Here is a 19,887-nt window from a genome sequence, read left to right as displayed (position 1 = left end):
TCAGGGCCTGGTTTGCCCTGTGAATTCCAAGCCATAAGGAGATTTTCAAAATTGAGAAGAAGAAGAAAAAAAGACCAAGTAGTAAAATATCAATATAATTCAGTATATATTTAATGTCATAACAGAAATCAGCAATGTTTGCATTAGGAGTTTAGTGGAGAGAATCCCTGTTAGCAAAAACAATCGAGAAAAACCTGCAGGGTTTCATTGTATAACAGGATGAACACTGATCTGGAGTGAGTGAAACCAAAGTTTCAGCCCATTTTTCTGGTCCCCAGTTTCCTGATTAGCCAAGTTAAATAAAAACCTTAAGTGTGAGCATCCTAAGTGTTTCGTATGTGAATGATCTCATTTGTTCTGTCTGTCAATCTCTGTGTGCGTATGTGTGTCTTGGAAGAGGAAAGAAGAGGCAGAAGAAGTTTGAGATTCTGTACTGCTTAGGAACAGGTGTTACAGCCCAAAGACCTAATTTAAGATCTAAGCCTGGGCTTGCTTTTGAGTCAATTAATCCAGCTTTAAAAGGCTCTATTTCTTTATCTAAAAAATGGAGATTAATCATCAGAATATCTATGATTCTTTTCTGGATTAAATAAGGTAGTGCATGTAAGATGAGCACTGGGTTATAGCATATACTACTGAAAAATTAATGAAGCCACAAAGACAGACCTCCTCCAGGTTTGTTAACCTAATATCCTTGACTTGTGAAAGCAGCAGAGCTCAATGACTGAGTCTGAGAAAGCCAAGCAACATGTCATGTCTCACCAATATTTTTGAGCTTGGGTAACCTGGAATGTGATCCATTATTTAGTAACTATTATGCCTTTACTATGTGGCATAGTCCATGCTAAGAGGCTGCCATAGTCTCTTACAAAACCCTCACAATTAACTATCTGGGATAGGTACATCCATTATCTTGATCTTCCAAAAAAGAAACCAAGACACAGGAGTTAAAATGCCTAATTTGGGAAGTTTAGACAGCAGACGGGGAGATAAGGCAGGGAGGCAGACAGATAGGCTGTTACAGGATCAGGGCACACTTAGACAGAAAGATAGATACCTACTGTCAGGTGTTGACATGACTAGAGTTCTGGACCTGAGTGGTCTGTAGATGAATGTGCTGAGTGTGGTGTGCATGCTTATAGTCCCGGCTGCTTGGTTGCATGGGGCAGGATTATTACTTGAGCTCAGGAGTTTGACAGCTTGATTCCAGTATGGACAGCACAGTGGAATCCGATCTTAAAACAGGAAAAACAAAACAAAACACTTATACTAAAGAGACATGAAAATAAATTAGTAAAGGAAATACTGAGGTAAAATTTAAGCCAAATATGCAATGAGCTTCATTTCACTAATTTTACAGATTTCTATAAAGAGCAATCACAGGCTGGCATGGTGGCACATGCCCTTAATCCCAGTGGGATTCTAGAGAGGTGAGATCAATGAGGAGTTCCTAAGAGTTATGTGTATGTAGGCTAGGTATTTAAAATATGTGAATTATTTCAAATACATGAATTATTTCAAATATGTGAATATAGCTATATATCTATATTCTTTTCAGTTTTAAAGTCATTGATTTAAGGACTGGAATAGGCCTCCTGAGACTGATTACAAATCAAACATCATCACGTATGTTCCTGGTTTTTTTTGTTTTGTTTTGTTTTGTTTTCTTTCTTTCTTTCTGAGACAGAGTTTCTCTGTGTAGTCCTGGCTGTCCTGGAACTCACTCTGTAGCCCAGGCTAGTCTTGAACTCAGAAATCTGCCTGCCTTCTGACCATGGCCTGGCTATCATGTTTCTTATAAAAAGGCAAGCAAGACCTGCACAAAGACATGCTTAGTTGTGCCTGTGTCTTTCTTTTCTGTGGTGTTGAGGATGAGCCCAGGGCCTTCTGTGCTAGACAGGTGCTTCAGGTAGAACTTTCTTAAGTGTAAAAGATGGTCCTAAGATTGCTGTAAAAACCAGACCTTTCTTTGCCTCTTCATATTTAGAGTGGACCTGTTTTATCATTTTAGTTTTAACACTGCATGAAAATCCTTCATAAATTTGATCTGAGCCCGGCTGAGTTTTAATTGCCAAAGGAAATACAAACTTTTCTCTGGTCACATGGAGATCCCAGATTCATAGGACTTGGCAGTTTCAAACCAGATTTCTTCTATGGCTTTCTGGCCCATGTCAAACATCTGCTGTAAATGCTTCCATCCAGTTTTCGCTGTAATCATGAGGTATTCTTTGTTCTCTGGGTACAGCTGGCAAGTGTATGCGGCCATGACGAGGGACTGACTAAAACGACTACAAACCAGTAAAAACAAAACACTCCTCTCTACAGGGGTCAGAGGGATCACACTTTCAAACCCTGCAAGGATGTGCCCTCCCACTTGTATAGGGTCTGTGCTTTCAATCATCATGTACATGATGATGATGGCCACTTCAAACACGTAGTAGCCATAGCTCATGTCACCAAAGTCTAAGATGCCCGAGACTTGGTACACAGCATCTCCAGAGGCCGACTTGCTGAGGTCTACTAAAATGTTATGGTCATTAAGATCACCATGATTAATACCTGAAATCAGAAAAATCATGTAGAAAGTTATTTACAATGCCAACTCATTCTCTTTCTACCTTTCTTTTTTTTTAAAAAAACGAAGTCATTTTCTAAATAATTTGATGAGCAAGCAGACATAAAGGCACAAACTCTGTTTTCTTAAAATAAAGCCATTTTCCCTGCAAAGGACGAAGGCAGCGTCTTGGCTCTTTGTTCTTGCTTCTCACCTGTGCAGAGGTTAAGACGGAAACTGGAGTACTTGCAAACACCCTGATGGAGAACTGCTCAAAGCCAGAGATGTTTTAAAGGAACAGAATCACATTCATATCACTATAAGAAGCAGAGACTCACATGGACCACATGGACCTTTATTTATATCGAGGCTTTAAAAAAAAAAATCTCTGATAAGCCTGGTGTAGTGATGCACACCCTTAAAGCTAGACTCAGGAGGCAGAGGCAAATGGATCTCTCTGAGTTTAAGATCAGCCTGGTCTACACAGAGAGTTCCAGGCCAGACAGGGGGAGAGTGAGAAAGAGAGAGAAATTAAAAAATAAACTAGAAACTGAGAGTATTTAGAAAATGTTGTAAAACTTTGCCATCCATGGCCCTGCCTGTAGTCAGGGCACAGTGCACCTGGAGTTATATGTAGTGTAGTTAGCTGCATGTGGTACAAGCTATGAGCCAGGCATGCACAGTAGACCATGCATCAAATTGTAATATGTTGGGAGAAAATGAAACCCCAAACTTTTCTTTATCATAGGAAATTTCAAAAACAATGATTAAGCTACTGTCTAGAATTAAAACACTATTATTTTGTTCACAAGCATCAAAACCCTGGGAGTCCCACACCTTAAAATAACTAGGTGATACAGAATGTGTCTTTTTAACTTACAAACTTTTTTCATGAGGCAGGATCTGACTCTGTAGCCCAAACTGGCCTGTACTTCATGACAATCTTTCTTTCTGCCTCAGTCCCCATGGATAGGGATTAGAGGTGTGGGCCACCATGCTCAGCTCAATTTCTATATGATTAAGTTTATCTAAATTATGCTTAATTAAAATGTATCACAGTGAGTAATACAAATGAACATTATTGCAAACCATACATTTCAAATTTTACATTTCTTAAATAGGAATGTAGCATAGAATTAAGTCAAGATATATATATATAACAAAATTAGAAATGCAAGGAAAAAACAGAAAATCGACATCACAGAGATTGAAGTATGCTTTACTCAGCAATTATTAGAACAAACAGACAAAGGTGACCAATAAAAGACACAAGAAATTTCAATAATATGCTTGACAAACTTGATCTAAGAGGCACATACCCCAAAATTACAGATATACTTTAATTCTAATCACACATAGACTTTTGATAAAAATGTAACAAACATCACATCATAAAGATTTAAGTATTATGAAATAAATATGAAATCATATATATATATATATATATATATATATTCGTCTTGTTCAAACTCCTAGCCACTAACCACAGGTAGTCATTTCAATTCATAAAGATTTGAGGCTGGAGAGAAAGCTCGGGAGTTATGAGCTCTGGCTGCTCTTCTAGAGGACTGAGGTTCAATTCCCATAACCCACAAGGTGGGGTCATAGCTGTCTGTAACTCTAGTAATAGGGGATCCAACACTCTCTCATACAGACATATATGTAGACAAAATACCAATGCACATGAAATAAAAACAAATCATTAAAAATAAAGATTGGGGGGCTAGAGAGATGGCTCAGCAGAACACGAGCTGTTCTTCGAGAGGTCCTGAGTTCAATTCCTGGCACCCACATGGTGGCTCACAACTATCTATAATGTGATCTGATGGCCTCTTCTGGCATGCAGGTGTGCGTACAGATAGAGAACTCATAAATAAATCTTTAAAGAAAAAGAAAGTTGAAAAAATTGAATAATGTGGAACAGCCCACTTCCTGAACTGTTACACAAGTCATATTTCAAGTACTGACTAACCTGAGTTCCATCTCCAGAACTCACAAGGACAGACCAAACTCAAAAGTTTTCCTATGACATCCATTCAACCCACCCCAGCACATGCATGTCCAAAAACACATGCATGCACACATGTGCACATGCACAATGAATAAATAATTTAACCCTGAAAGAGTTTCCTGGGGTAGAAATGCAAGGATGCTTAGTGAGATAAAACAAATAAAAGGGCTGTCTCACCTGGCCTGGTTTTACACACTTGTAAACCCAGAATTTGATAGGCTAAAGCAAGAGGAATGTGGGTTCCAGGCCAGGCTGGTCTATATGGAAAGATGTACTCAAGGGGGGGGGGGGCATTTCTTCTTTTATAGAACATTTCAGATAATGTTGTTATACATATATAAGTTCTGAAGTATCTTGAGATAAGTTATTTAAATGATGTGTTTAATGTCAAGAGCCTAAGAGATAGATCAGTGGATAAAAGCACTTCCTGCTCTTCACAGGACCTGAGTTTGGTTCCCAGCACCCACACAGGGTGGGTGCTACAGCTACAGCTACAGGAGATCTGATAACTCCTATGGCCTCAATGGGTACCTGCATGCGGCACACATACACCACACACACACACACACACACACACACACACACACACCACACACACACACACACACACACACCACACACACACACACACATTTAAAATAAACTCTACGGATATGTTGGGAGCACAGCATGAAGTCCTTGTGCCCACAGATCTCCACTGAAACCAGGGATGTTAAGCATGCAGGATTGTCTTTCCAAGGAAAAGGATGTTAAACCTGTTCCTTCATTCTGAAAGCTGGGAATTGATAGCGATTAATAGCCTGGTGGTTTGCATTATCTTTTGGACCAGGCCACATCAAGGTACTAAACCAGGACGGGAAGTGGCTAGTAATCTAAATAACCCTTACAGCCAGGACCCCCATGCTCCCACAACCAGGATCAGAAGTAGCTAATAGCCCAGACAACAACAAAATCAAACTTCAAATATAGCAAACTTACAAGTAGCAAAGACATCATTCTTGTAAAAGTTATAAGAACAAATGATGAAATCTTATTACATCAGAAATCTAAGCTGTACCTCCATGTTTTCTTGACAATGTGAAATTTGCAACTTAAAGGTTGAGAAAAACACATACTTGATTGGGAAAATACTTACATTCTCGAAAATGACTTAATTTGGTCATTACTTCTTCCTTGAACAGCTGAATAACCTGTTCAACAATCTCCCGGTTTCGGCTCTGGCTCAGGGCACCCATGTAGTTCTCTAGAAGAGGAACATTTTTCAGATTCCAGATGAAGTTCTCTCGATGAAGAAGGTTTAACTTTGGGTGATGGAATTCCTAAGTGAAAAGCAAGAAACAGGGTAGGATGTAGCTTAGGCAGTACAGCGCTTGCTTAGAATGCACAGTGCCCTACCATTTGATCCCTGTGATAAAACTAAGCATGGCAGCGTATGTCTATAATCCCCAGCATTTGACAGGTGGGTACTGGCAAATTAGAAGTTCAAAGTCATCCTCGCCTCCATAGTGAGTCTGGACTTGCGTAAAAAAAAAAAAAAAAAGTAAAAATATATATTAAAGCAAGAAACAGCCTCTTGACATTTGAGTGGGCACTACAGCTACAAGGTATCTGATACCCTCTTATGGCCTCCATAAATGCCATGTTTTTAGTTTGCTTGTTTTGTGGTGCTGGATATTGAACAAAGGGTCTTCCACATGCTAGACAAGCACTCTGTTCCTGAGCTATGTCCTCAATCCAAAAGTTTCTTTGAATATTCAAAAAGATGGATTTTGTAGCTGATCATTCTGACTTTTCTAGCCCTTATTTCCTTTAGCTCCTTGCAACCCAATCTGAATTGCTGGCATTTTAACCAGTGCTGTTTGCTAATTCATGTTAGCCTATCTCCCAATTAGTGTCCTCACTCTTTCTCTTACCATTTCCTCTAGTACAGAGCTAGGCCACAGTCATATTCACAGAAAGCCCTATGCTTTCTTCTCCATACTTGAATCTCCTGAGCCAGACCAACAACCTATCTGTCAGTCAAGCTGCAACCAAATTCCAGACTGTCTTTGATGTCAGGGCTCCTGTCTCCTCTGGAACCCCCTGGCCTGGAAGCTGCTAGAATTTTCAGTGGACCAACTATATCCTTGGCAGATTATTCACAGCCTGTATCACAGGGACGGAACTGAAACAGCATACCTTTACAGTATCATAGACACTGCAGCTTTTACTACTTACAGGAAGGTTAAGGGATGCGGCCTGCCATGCGCGATGGAAGGTCAGTGAGGGCCTAAGCAGTGTGAATAAAGTAGGCCAGAAGGCACTGAAATACCAAGTGGAGAGTGGGTCTCTCTCCCCAGATCCCCCGTTCCCCATATGCCAACTTAAGAAAGGCTGCACAGCACAGCAGCAGTGACAGAACACCCAACATGTGCAGACGTCTCCTCTAAAACTGCATTCGCCATCTCTAGCAAAGAAAAAAGAGCTGAGGCTTTGGGAGGGGGAGGCATGGAGTGAAGCCCACAGGAGAAGGGTGTGAGAACCCACAGACAGGCTGGAAGGAGATATCAGTCAGTGATAAAGGAGTTGACAAAGGCCCTGCCAAAATCCCAATAGCATTCTTTGCAAAATTATGGGGGGAAACCACCTTAAGATCTGCATAAAACCATGAAAGATAGGGAGGGGGCTATGACTGGGATACAAAGTAAATAACCTGTGATTAATGTAAAAAAATAAAAATTAAAAAAAAGAAAGAACCATCTCTGAAAATGTGATTATGAATAGCGCTGTTTTCATTAGAGGTACAAATATTGACTTAAGTTTAAAAAATAAAATCATCTTTGCTTAGAAAAAAAAAACATGAAAGGCTCTAAGTACTCAGAGGGATTCTGAGGAGAACAGCAAAGTGGGAGGACTTTAATCAGATTTAAGATTATAGTACAACCAAAACAATATGAGTGCTGAGGATATACATCAGTGGTAGCTCATGTACTTAGCATGAAGGTTGCCCTGGGTTCAATGCCCAGCATGAGAAAACAAACAAAAGTAAAAAATAACATTTTACTAGTATAAAAGCAGGCAAAAGAACTAGTGGAACAGTGCAGAGAACCCGTAAATAACCTTAAGAGCACAGAACCAAGCAGTATTCAAGTAGGGCACCATAAAGACACCATGGGAAAGATTAAGGTTCCTTAATATAGTTCTGGGAAAACTGGATTTCAGCATGAAAAACAACGATCTTGGACATGTATCTTATACCATACACCAAAGTCAAACCCAAAATATAGACATGATCTGAAATCATAGAGCTCCTTGACAATGACTTTGTCAATGATTGCTTGTCTATCATACCCAGAGTAAAAATAAACAGATGGGATTATATTAAATTAAAAACATCTGCACAGAAAATCCAGCAGCACTGGGGCTGGGGAAATGGCTCAGAGCAGCAACGACAGGCACAGGCCTCTACTACCAACACTGGGGAATGGACAGAGGAGGATCCCCTGGGGCTTGCTGGCCAGCCACTGGAGTCAACTAGAAAGTTTCAGGCTTAGGAGAGAACTGTCTCAAAGGGTAAGCAGGAGGGCTAGAGAGCTGGCTTACCAGAAAAAGGCATTTGCCAAGCCTGGTGACTGGAGTTTGAGGCTCAGAACCCCGGTAGTAGGAGAGAACCGACTCCCGTAAGTTGTCCGTGCCTCAGACTTCTACACATGCACTATGGCACGGACACACACATGAACAAACACACACAATAAATACATAAGTGTGAAATTTAAAATTAATAACAAAAGATGGGTGCAATCAAGAAAGACCCCGACATCAACCTCTGGACATGCAAGTGCACACCCACACATCATGTACACATATGAATACATTCATACAGAAAGTCAACAATTTTAACCTGAATTGAGTCAGTGAAAAAAATGTAGAAAAATGCTAGTATGCAAGATTTGTAAAAACAAACAGACAAACAAAAACCCTAGTAAACCCAATAGCAATAGAAACAATGTAACTAAATTTTAAAATGAGCAAAAGACAAAATACAGTACATTTTCCCAAAGACAATACAAGAATGTCCAACGGGTACACAAAAAAGTGCTCACACCTAAATAAACATCAGGGAAACAAAAACTGGACGCACCATGAGATATCACCTCACACCTGTGAAGAAAGATGCTGTCGGATATATGAGTGATAACTAGAGCTGGAAGGGTATGGAAACAGAGAATCTGTGTATACTGTTGACAAGAATGTACGGTCACTTTACTAACTTTCCATAGCACGGAAAGTTATTTTAACATTTAAAACCAGAACTGCTATGTGACCCTTAAGTTGAGCCTTTTGGAGGCACATACCTAAGGAAAATGAAATATGTTAATTTTAATTGGTTACAATAGACAGGATAAAAAAAAAAAAAAGGTGTGTGGAAGCCAAAGGTTACACTGGAGCAAATATTTAGTAAAAGGCAAAATATTTACAGCCTCTGAAAAGAAGTGAGAGTAGCAAAGTAGTCAATATTTAAGACTAACAAGTTGATCATCTAACAACATGAATACCAAGGCTGCTAAGTGTCCTCAGTCAGCATTTTTTGCTAAGTGCATATGTGGGAGACAGGAAATAAAATACATGAGTTAATTGAGTGTCACCGGAAGAGCAAATGAGGCAATGTTCCACTGTAGCAGTTGTTTTGCTATATGTGTATCTTATAACATGTTTTATACCTTAAGTATATCACAATACATTAATTTTTTAATGGTAAAAGAGAAAGATATAAGAGAAACTTATTTAAAAAAGCATATTTGGAAGATATTTTGAGGATATTATAGACACAATATAGATATAATACAGAGCAGTGTAATCACTAAAAGGGTTTTTCTGAATAAAATTAACATATGAAAAAAACCTAAAAATATACTTAACCCAGGTATAGTGGCCTACACATGTAATCCCAGAACTCAGGAGGCAGAGACAGGAGAACTGCCACAAGTTCAAGGTCAACCCAGTCTAGACAGAGAATTCTGGGTCAGTCGGGGCTATGTAGCAAGACCCTAGAGTAGGGGCTGGACTGTGACTACGAGCCCTTGCTGCTGCTGCAGAAGACGGAGATTCTGTTCCCAACATTCACGTGCATTCACAACCATCCATCACTCTAGCTCTAGGGGTTCTGCCACCTTCTTCTGGCCTCCTTGGATACCTGTCACATGCAATACACTTACACAGACGCAGGCAGAACACCCATACACGTAAACAAATTGATCTTCTCCAGAAACACCCTGTCAAATGAAATAACTACTCAAACGAAAAGCACACTGATATTCTAAGTGGAGTGTGTGTGTGCGTGTGTGTGCGTGTGTACATGCTCATGTATGCATGGGTACACCTGAAGGCCAGTGGTCAACACGGGGCACCTTCCTCAGTTGCTCTTCATTTTATTTTACTTTTTCTTTCATAGTATTTACATGTGGCTGTGTGAGCACATGTATGTACGTGTGTGCTATGGCATTGGTGTGGTGGTCAGAGGAAAACTTCTGGGAGTCAGTTCTTTGCTTCCACCATGTGGGCCTTAAGCTTGGTGGTGAGAGTCTCACTGCTTGGCCACCTTGCCAGCCCCTCCATTTTTGTTTTTGGGATGAGGTCTCAGACTGGAGCTTGCCAGTTTGGCTAGACTGGCTGGCTAGGAAGCCCCAGGGAGCTTCTGTCTCTGCCTCCCCAAGGCTGGGAGATATTCTGCCATTCTTTTATGTTGGTGGTTGGTATTGGCGTCTGAACTAACATCTTTGTGTCTGTGTCAAAAATCTTTGCAGCCCCATAAATGGACATTTTAATAAACATCTACAAAAGAATGTGCTCAAACTTAATCAAAAGTTTTCTGATTGATGCTTAATGTGCTTACCACCCAAAGCTATATGAAGTACATTTTTTGTTGAATAAGTGAGCATAGTGCAGTATAGAAAAGGGTTATAAACGTTTATTGAACATTATTCCAGAAGATGAGATTACTGGAAACTTGTGGTTTTTCTTTGTATTTTTATTAGGTTTATTTTTTATTTTTTATTTTTTAAATAATGAGTCATAGAAGGGTTTTTGTTTAACCAGAAAAGAAATAGGTTATTTGTACTTGGGGATAGCAGGGTAAATTAATACTGTTTAGATGGTCACATTGCCTTGATGTTCTGGCCAAGACGAGTAACAGACTTGGTGTGCCCAGTTATAAAAGATAAACCACTGAAAACAATTTAAGTCACTGATATTAAGTAACAAAGACAGACAAGTAAACGAGTTTGTCCCCACCTTAACTGAGGACTCAGCAGAGAGGGAGGACCCAGGAAGAGCCCCTGAGCTCAATGAGTTGAAGAGATAGAGCTGAAAGTCCCGGAAGACAGAGGTGGCTAGAGTTTGCTGGACAGTCTCCCAAAGGTCAGAGCTGCAGAGAGAACAGCAAGTCCTCCTTGAGCATTTGATGGGTTGGCACATGACTCACGTGTTAAGTCTGAGGAAAGGACCACCTGAAAAGAATTAGATTAGGCACACATGCAAAGCTGGGAAGTGTCTGTGGCTACTGACCACCCTGGGAAACATCAGTTTGTAGGATATTGGGCGGAGAACTCAGAAGGGTTTTGAATTACATAATTTTTAGAGCAAACCTAGCTCTGGCTCTCCTATAGGAGGTTAAGAGTGAGACCCAAAAGAGTCACACGGCTTCCAATCAATATAACTGCATCTCCTCAAGGAAGTTCAGTGAATATGAAGCACAAGAGACAGGCAGGAGTTGGACATGCTCACCCACATCCCAGTGGAGGCGGGGGAAGTGGCCTGATTATATCAACTAAATGGCAAAGACTCTCGGTTTCTTTGTTTCTTTGTTCATGTGGCAGAACATAGCCAAAGCTGGGCTTAAATCTTTCATCAATTCTCCTTTCTGCCTTCGCCTCCTAAGTGCTGGGACTACAAGCATACGCCACCAAGCCTCATAAACACTGTCAGGTTGCATTCAAAACAAACAAACAAACAAACAAAAACAAAACAAACAAACAAGACCCTAAAAATTCTTCCTGGGCTGGAGAGATGGCTCAGTGGTTAAGAGCACTGTCTGGGGGCTGGAGAGATGGCTCAGTGGTTAAGAGTACTGTCTGCTCTTCCAAAGGACCCAGGTTCAATTCCCAGCACCCACATGGCAGCTCACAACTGTCTAACACAAATTCCAAGGGATCTCACACCTTCACACTAACGCACATAAAATGAAAATTAAATAAATTATTTAAAAAAAAAAAAGAGCACTGTCTGTTCTTCTGGGGTCCTGAGTTCAATTCCCAGCAAACACACACAGTAGCTCACAACCATCTATACTGGGATATGATGCCCTTTTCTGGCATGCAGATAGAGTACTCATATATGTAAAATAAATAAATAAGTCTTTTTCAGGCCTGGCAGCGCATTCCTGTGATCCCAGCACTCTAGGAGGCAGAGGCAGGTGGATTTCTGCCAGCCTGGTCTACAAAGAAAATCCAGGACAGCCAAGGCTACATAGAGAAACCCTGTCTCAAAAACCCAAATAATAATAATAATGATGATGATGATGATGATAATAATAATAATAATGCTAATAATATCCTTCCTATAAAAACATTTCAAGCATAAAGACTACCACATAAAGCAGTATTCTGTTTTACTTTTACTAATTTCTATCAGACTACAAATATGTTTCTGAGATTGAAAGAATTATCCTCATCTCGTTCATCTCTTATTAATTGCTTCTTGCTTTAGAATGAGACTGTACCCCAGTAAGTAGGTTTTGCATGCCCACACTTTTGTTCAGTCCTTCCCTAGTCACAAGCTTAACACTAAAACAATCACTAAAATGGAGTTGCATTATCTTCTAAACCTCCTGAAACTTTAAAATTTGTGTGTTTGTTTGTTTATTTTGAGACAGAATCTAGCTACATAGTCCCCACCTAGAACTCACCCTGTAGACCAGACTGGCTTTGAACTTGTGGTGATCCTCTTGCTGCCTCCCCAGTGCTGGAATTGAAGGTCTGCACCACCACATCCATCTTAAACCTTTCACTGATCTTTCCCTTAATCAGTTTTTACTAATTATTTATTATCTTACTACTGAATTCACTTCCTAGATGTTTTCCACCTTTCTGGACCTCAGATTGCTATAATTAGTAGGTTTTGTACATTAAGAAAAACCTCCCAGACTGCCTCCCAGTCAGAGGCAGAAGTATCACTGTGAGTTCGAGGCCAGCCTGGCCTACAGAGCGAGTCCAGGACAGCCAAGGCTACAGAGAGAAAGCCTGTCTCGAAAAGAAAAGGAAAAAAAGAAAAATCTCCCAAGGATCACTACTGCCTGTAAGATACAGTTCAAACTCCTTACTTTTGAGGGGTAGGAAGAAGGGTCTTACAATATGGTCTAGGCTGGCACAAACTGATGAGACTCCTGTATCAGCCTCCCAAGTGTTAGAAACAAATCAAGCCCTTACTGTGATAGAATGTATATCTTATAATCTGACTGCATCTTATACTTTCAATTCTATCTTTTGTTTGCCTTATGTATTGCAGCCACAATGAATCATCCAGAGGTTCCAGAACATTCTCATTCATTGTATTTAATGTGCTCTTTCCTTCCCCTGGAATGTCCTTTCTCTTTTTCTTTCTGACCAGTGCAGTCCTGAGTTTAGAATCCACTTGGTGCTACTTTTTAAAAATTAGGTCTTCCAATGTGTCAAATGGACAGTGCTATGCATTAAGGATAAAAGGTGAATAAATCCTTTGGTGTGTAGTTGGTAGAGGGCTTCACTATCCTGCACAAAGGTCAATCCCCAGTACCATATAAACTAGACACATGCTCATAATTTCAGTACCCAGGAGGTTAGAGGCAGGAGGATCAGACATTCAAGGTAGTCTTTGGCCACACAGTGAGTTTGAAGCCCACCCTGTACTGCATGAGACTTTGTCTAAGAAGAAAATGAATAAACAAAGCATAATGTTATTAAGCATCTCATTCTAGCCAGGCGTGGAAATGCACCCCTTTAACCCCAGCACTTTCAAGGCAGAGGCAGGAGGATCTCTTTGAAGTCAATATTAGTCTGGTATACACAGTGAGTTCCAGGCCAGCAAGGGCTACCTAGTGAGACTTTGTCTCAAAACAAATGAAAACAAAAACAACAACAACAAAAAAAGATAAATCAACAAAAATCCCTTACAAAGAAAATAAGACCCAATATCTTACCTCCAGTGTTTTATCCAATTGGGCAGCTAGCCTTCCTATTTCATATAATTGCTGGTGGCTGATGGCAATCTCAGCAATTGGTCTTCCTGGGAGGTAACTGAGCATTCTCACCAAGTAGCTTTTGATTTCAGATCCACTGTCTAGATTGAAGGAATGACACAGCCTGTCAGTAATTCTTGGAAAAACTAGAAAGCTTAAAAAAAAAAAAAAGAATTACTACTGAAAGGAAAAGAAGCTTCAGGATAAAAGGGAAAATGTACCAAGCTAAAACTACTTTGCAATGTTCTGTAAAGCAGGACTGTGGGGGTCAAAGGAAACAGAAAGATAAACATTTATACACTTCAAACAGCTTCAACCCTGTAAACCTTACAGGGTTTACTTGTAAACTGTCCAAGGAGACAGTTACTTTCTAGGTAAATGAATGCCTAAAACCCACATTTTTATATCCAGCTGCAATGAGAAACACAAGGCATAAAAAGGGGGACTGTTCCAGAAATCACAGCCTTCTCTGGGGCAAACTGAAGTGCATCTTGAACCTGTAATACAGCTCTGCCATCTATTCCTCGGGGACTGGAGTGGGCCTTGGTTGTTTGGAGCAACACAAATTAAGACATCATAGATGAACCAAAGAAGAGAAGATGGTAGAGACCTCACACTAAAAAAAAAATTCCAAGAAACTGCAGCTTGCTAAATTAGGCACATCTCAGAAGTCTTTGAAGGCAGAGGGGTCGACTCCAAGAGATGACCTGCAGCCTTGCCTTCAAGTGTTGTGCCTGAGGACTGTACATAGTAATGACAAACCAGGGTTTAAATGCTTGATTGCTAGTTTCATGCTCTTTCTGTTTCTACTACAATGCAGCATCAGCATATGCAGCTGGTCTAATAAATAGGAATACATCCTTGAGGCTGGAGAAGTGTCTTTGCTGAGTGCTCACTTGGCATGTGCAAGGGTCTAAATTCAATTCCTAAAACACATATAATCTTTCTGTGTTAAACAAGACTGGAACGTGTCCCTTAGTTATTTTCATGGGTCCCTTAGTTATTATTTGCCAGGACATTTTTAAACAGAAAATTTACACTAGATCTCAACTCAACCCATTTCCAAACTATATCTCCACTTGACACTGTGATTCTACCTGTAGCCAAAATGAGGTAGTATGAATGTATAGGAAATCCTTTACCAATGGACATTAGGGAGATCGTGTTGTCCCCTTTAGTTCGGCACACAGAGGCTGTTGGAAATCCAGCTGCTCTCAGAAACATGATGACATGGTTCTGCACTTCAATCAGGTCTGGAGTTTTGCTAGACTCTGTGTTGCTTATTTTGAGGACATATTCAACTGTGTCATCTGTGATGTCTTCGGTTCTTGAAATGTGAACATGAAAGTTTTGGTCATCATAGCTGGGGAGTGGCCGGATCTTAGAAACTTTGAACCCAAATACTGACTCGACCAGCGCAGAGGCTTGTACCTCAGTAAAAGTGGGCTTGGTGAGAGCCTGTGATTGCTGGCTGTCTCCACTTGACATCATGTCTAGGGGAAAAACAACAGCCAGACATATTACAATGACAGTTATTTGTTTGAGTGATTATTCTCAAGACAGATCACTGTTTCTCTATATTGAGTCTGTGCTTCTTGATTTTTTATTTATAAAGTTTAAGCAATGAAATTAGTGAATGAGATAAAGATTCAGATGTTCTGGAGCTAGAGCGATGGCTCCACAGTTAAGAGGACTTGTTACTCTGCAGAAGACCTGACTTTGGTCCCAGCACTCACACTGCGTGGCTTACATTCCCCTATAACATCAGTTCCAGCAGACTCTGACACCCTTTCCTGGACTCTGTAGGCATCTGCAGTCACACAACGGCATTTAAACATTAAATAATCTTTACAAGAAAAAGAAGTTGATGTTCTGTCAGGGCACAATGGCCCTTGCTGTTATAATCCCAGCACCTGGAAGGTACAATTGGATGGAAAAATGCAGGTCACAAGGACATTTTGTTATCCAATCCAATCTTTCCCCTTGTCTGCTAACCTTACACAGGAATATAGGAACAAGGACATTAAGATGTGTCCAAAACTAATATTAAATTCCATCGAGAACTCAGTTCTAGAGCCTGGGAAGAAGGCTCCCTGGGGAGGGTGACCAATATGTAAGCATGAAGACCGGAGTCTGGATCCACAGCAACTATATTAAAAGACAGGCTGGGCAGCACACACCTGCAACTCCAAGCTGTTGCATTCTTCTATGCTTGTTTTTTGGTTTCATGTAGCATAGGCTGGCCCTAAACTCATTGCACAGCCTTCAATTTCTGATCCTCCTGCCTCTACCTCCCATATGCTGAAATTAAATGCTTGACTTATTTAGTGCTGGGGATCAAACTCAGTCTCATGCATGTTAAGCCAGGCACTTTACCAAGCGAATCATGTGCTGAGGAGTTGTGTGTTTTTTTCTTTTCTTTCTTTCTTTCCTTTTGGTTTGTTTTTTGAGACAGGGTTTCTTTGTGTAGCCTTAGCTGTCTAGGAACTCACTCTGTAGACCAGGCTGGCCTCAAACTTACAGATCCTCCTGCCTCTGCCTCCTGAGTGCTGGTATTAAAGGTGTGCACCACTACAGCCCAGATAAATTGTTAACAAACACTTCTCATGTTTACCTTCTGACCATAGTATTTGCTTTCAGAAGCAAATTAAGCTCTTCAGGTTTGGTTCACTAAACATATTGTCACAAAGACTAAACAGGGTTTCAAAACAATCTTCGCACCTGAAACTTCTGAAAATGAATGCATCTGTTACACTGCTTTTGCCTTTAAGACTTTACAAGGAATTGTAGACATTTCTTCTGAATACAAATAAAATAAGGTCAGTGTTCAGAATGTAATGTGAACGGAAATATTATATCCAGGGTGAAACCCTCTCCACTCTGAAAGTATTAAAACAATGCTAGGCTTGACAGGAATTTGATAGGGAGCTGGGTGTGGTGGCTCATGTCTATTGTCCCACCGATCCAGAGACAGGGGCAGAAAGATTGCTGCTAGCTGAAGGCCAGTCCTGACTAGTTCCAATCTAGACCCAGTTACTGTGGGAGATTTTGTCTCAGAAAGAAAGAGTTCTCTTTTTAAAAATCAATTTATTTAATTATATTTTATATGCATTAGTATGAAAATGTCATATCCCTTGGAACCAGAGTTCCAGACAGCTGTGAGCTCCCATGTGCGTGCTGGGAAATGAACCCCGGTCCTTTGGAAGAACAGACAGTGCTCTTAACCACTGAGCCATCTCTCCAGCCCCAAGAAAAAGTTCTTAAAGTTGAAGACTGTTAAAGGGAATTAGTGAAGGCCAATCAATCTCCAGAAAATGTTGCCACGTCCTTAAATGGGTCTAGTTCAGCATCTCTTTGCAGAGTCCTGTTTGCTAAAGTAGGGCAAGGTATCTTCAGCATCCTGGCCACAACACGACCTGGTACGAAACTGGTGCTGAGCTTGAAAACGTGGTTCCAGCACCAGCCAGGCAACCAGCCTCTGAAACTTGAGCCACACTGCCTCTAAAGAGTTCAGCAACGTCGTCCCTAAAGGTCCCTTCTAGCGCCAATATCTAAGCTATTAAAAGTTCTCTTTTGAGCTTTTTTTTTTTTTTTTTTTTTTTTTTTTTTGCTGTATACACGAAGAATTCCACGTCCTGAAAGAAAACACACACATTGAAACCTGCTACTGAAAGTAAACACACATAAAGAAAAAAATTTTTATCAGAGATGTCCATTTTAACCTGGTGTTTGGAGAGGATGGAGGGCGAATCCAAATTCTATAGGGGTGCTGGTGTACTTCTTGCCAGCAATATTTAGCTCCTAAAAAAGAACCCGCTCAAACAGAAAGGGCTTCTAACCAGGAGGTTGGCACTGGACTCCATAATCTTCTGTTGCACGAGAGAGGAAGGTAGAGCAAGTGGACCTTCTACTTTGAACTTTGTGCAAGGCACACAAGGAAAAAAGAAAGACGCAGAACCCAGTCTTTCCTTTCACCCTCTGCTAAAGCGTTACGAAGTCCAGCGAACTCTACCTTAGCGCTTCTCCCTCGTTGGCCTTCAGAGCGACCCTTCTGCTACGAGCTTCCACGGTTGGACAGATGGCAATTGTACTCCCTGCGCTTATTCGGGAGCCGGCGGTTGCTGCCAATCACAGCTCCAGGCTGCAGGGTCTCGCTGCGGAGCGAAGGACAGCGGTAGGAGGGAGGAGGCCCACAGCCGGGCTCCCGGCCTTGTGTCCGTTATGTCGGGGGAGCCTTTGGGATCGCTTCCAGCCCGCGGCCCGCGGCCCGCGGGCCAGCGGAGGGTGGGAGCCTCGGGCTTGCGCTCTGCGCTTCAGCCCGGCTGGGGCTGGACAGGGCCCAGCCCGTCAGCGCGCTGCGCGCGTGAGGAACGCTAGGGTCGCCGCCCCGTCTCGGGGACGTACCTCAGGGGAAGCCCGGTCTCGCCTCAGCCTCCCCCACTTACTGTCAGCCGTCGCGACCTGGCGACCCGAAGCACAGCCGCTCTTCTCAGCGGGCGGGCAGCCGCGGTGCAGGAGGTGGGCCCGGCCCCCGCCCGGAGCCCCGCCCTCCCACGGGCCCCTCCCACAGCCCTGGCCCAGTCAGCGCAGAGCTGACAGCCCTGGCCCAGCCCTTTCCCGCCCGCAGAGTTGAGACACGGCTTCTGATTGGCTGTCTGCAGCCGGACTACCCCGTCAGTCTCCGGGCGCGGCTTGTTTCTGCTGGGTCCTCCAGTAGGCTTTGGGCGTTCGGCCGGCGCCTGTCAATTCTGGCCCGGTCGGCAGGAAGCTGCCCCAGGCTCGCTTCGGGGCTTTCTTTCCTCACGCCTTCCTGCTTTCTGGAAGCGGTTATCCGGGAGGCTGTCTCACGGGGCGCAGCTGGAGGTGCATTCTCCCCAGAGGGAATGCTGGTTCTGAAACTACAAGGGTGAGGAAACGGGGCGCGCTGTCCGGGTACTGGAATGTTCCGACGGCCCTAAGCTGTCTGTGCTGGCGGGAAAACCGAAGCCTACTGGGCGTAGAGCCGCAAGCAGACCGCGCTTGCCAACTCCCAGTGGCCGCAGTCCGGTTTTCAAGCGGGGTAACTGTACAATAGAGGGAGAGAGAAAGCAGCTGCAACTAGGTTGTTAGCGTCACAGTTCAGGCCTGGGGTGAAGGAGACACTTTTACACCGAGACAGCTGGCAGCTGGCAGCTGGGCTGGAACCCTTCAGGTAGTTAAGGAAAAAGTGCTCAAGAGTTTGCCTGGGACAAGGTTGTGGATGTCCTTCTCTGGCTAAGCAGGGCTTCTCCGAATGGCCCGAGCACTCTCTGGTGGGAGAGTCGAGTACACCCATCATCCAGGTTTGCAATTTGGGCTCATAATTGTGTGCACATTTCATTTGCCTGTTTTCCTGTCTTGGCACACCCATGGGTGCAATAATTACCCAGTTATTTGCAGAGGGATTTTAATCCAGCAATATGACTACTCTGGCTAGAATACAGACACACCCTAATTAAACACCTTTAATCCCAAACAACGAAGGTAAAGTTAGTCCGTAAAAAGAAGCAACCATGTTTGAAAGTGATTCTTTTTTGTTTTTCGAAACAGGGTTTCTCTATGTAGCCTCGGTTGTCCTGGAGCTCGCTCTGTAGAGCAGCAGGCTAGCTTCACAGAAATCTGCCTCCCAAACGCTCGGATTAAAGGTGTGTGCCGCCACCGCCTGGCTATACATATATATCGCCTCGAAGATGACAATTAGGTGAACAAAGTTACTTTGTTACTAACTTGGATGTTTTTTTCAATTCCCACCCATAATGAGACATTTCTCTTCCCTCTTTAGGCAAGGTTATCTTTTTCTTTTTTTTGAGACAGAGTTTCTGTTTCTCTATAGCCTTGGGTGTGCTGGAACTCATTCTGTAGACCAGGCAGGTCTCGAACTGCCACTGCCTCTGCCTCCAGAGTGCTCCGCATAGCATGTTTTGTTTTCTAATCTTCAAGTTGCAAGGGTGTCTTTGTGCACTTTAGGATGTCAATGACTTTGACCTGGATTTCCTGTAACCAGAAATAAAAACTGTTTGCTTTTTAAGGCCTGTCTACAATATATGAATTCTC

General features: G+C 42.1%; 2 protein-coding genes across 6 annotated transcripts; one reads left to right on the top strand and one right to left on the bottom strand.

Moving 5' to 3' along the window:
• Nucleotides 1–89: 89 nt before the first annotated feature.
• On the bottom strand, nt 90–18,380 carry Hykk (hydroxylysine kinase). Of its 5 annotated transcripts, XM_060374082.1 has the most exons (7): nt 18,261–18,380; nt 17,828–17,969; nt 14,958–15,308; nt 13,777–13,916; nt 5,701–5,884; nt 2,089–2,559; nt 1,103–1,235 (listed from the first exon to the last, which is right to left on the bottom strand). In XM_060374082.1, the coding sequence occupies exons 3-6, from the start codon at nt 15,304–15,306 to the stop codon at nt 2,099–2,101; spliced, it is 1,134 nt and encodes a 377-aa protein (XP_060230065.1). In that variant the 5' UTR covers nt 15,307–15,308; nt 17,828–17,969; nt 18,261–18,380; the 3' UTR covers nt 1,103–1,235; nt 2,089–2,098. The 5 variants fall into 5 exon arrangements, with proteins under 5 accessions (XP_021498704.1, XP_060230065.1, XP_021498686.1 ...); XM_021643029.2 differs by lacking the exon at nt 2,089–2,559 and having other exon boundaries at nt 90–1,235; XM_021643011.2 differs by lacking the exon at nt 1,103–1,235 and having other exon boundaries at nt 1,549–2,559.
• LOC132654629 (uncharacterized) lies at nt 17,894–19,861 on the top strand. The gene is made up of 3 exons (XM_060385083.1): nt 17,894–18,131; nt 18,184–18,721; nt 19,384–19,861. Exons 1-3 carry the CDS (start codon nt 17,894–17,896, stop codon nt 19,532–19,534), a joined length of 927 nt encoding a protein of 308 aa, XP_060241066.1. The 3' UTR covers nt 19,535–19,861.
• Nucleotides 19,862–19,887: the final 26 nt, after the last annotated feature.

This window comes from Meriones unguiculatus, chromosome 1, assembly GCF_030254825.1.
Source record: "Meriones unguiculatus strain TT.TT164.6M chromosome 1, Bangor_MerUng_6.1, whole genome shotgun sequence".
In the NCBI taxonomy this organism is placed as follows: Eukaryota; Metazoa; Chordata; class Mammalia; order Rodentia; family Muridae; genus Meriones; species Meriones unguiculatus.
This window is presented reverse-complemented; position numbering and strand designations above follow the sequence as displayed.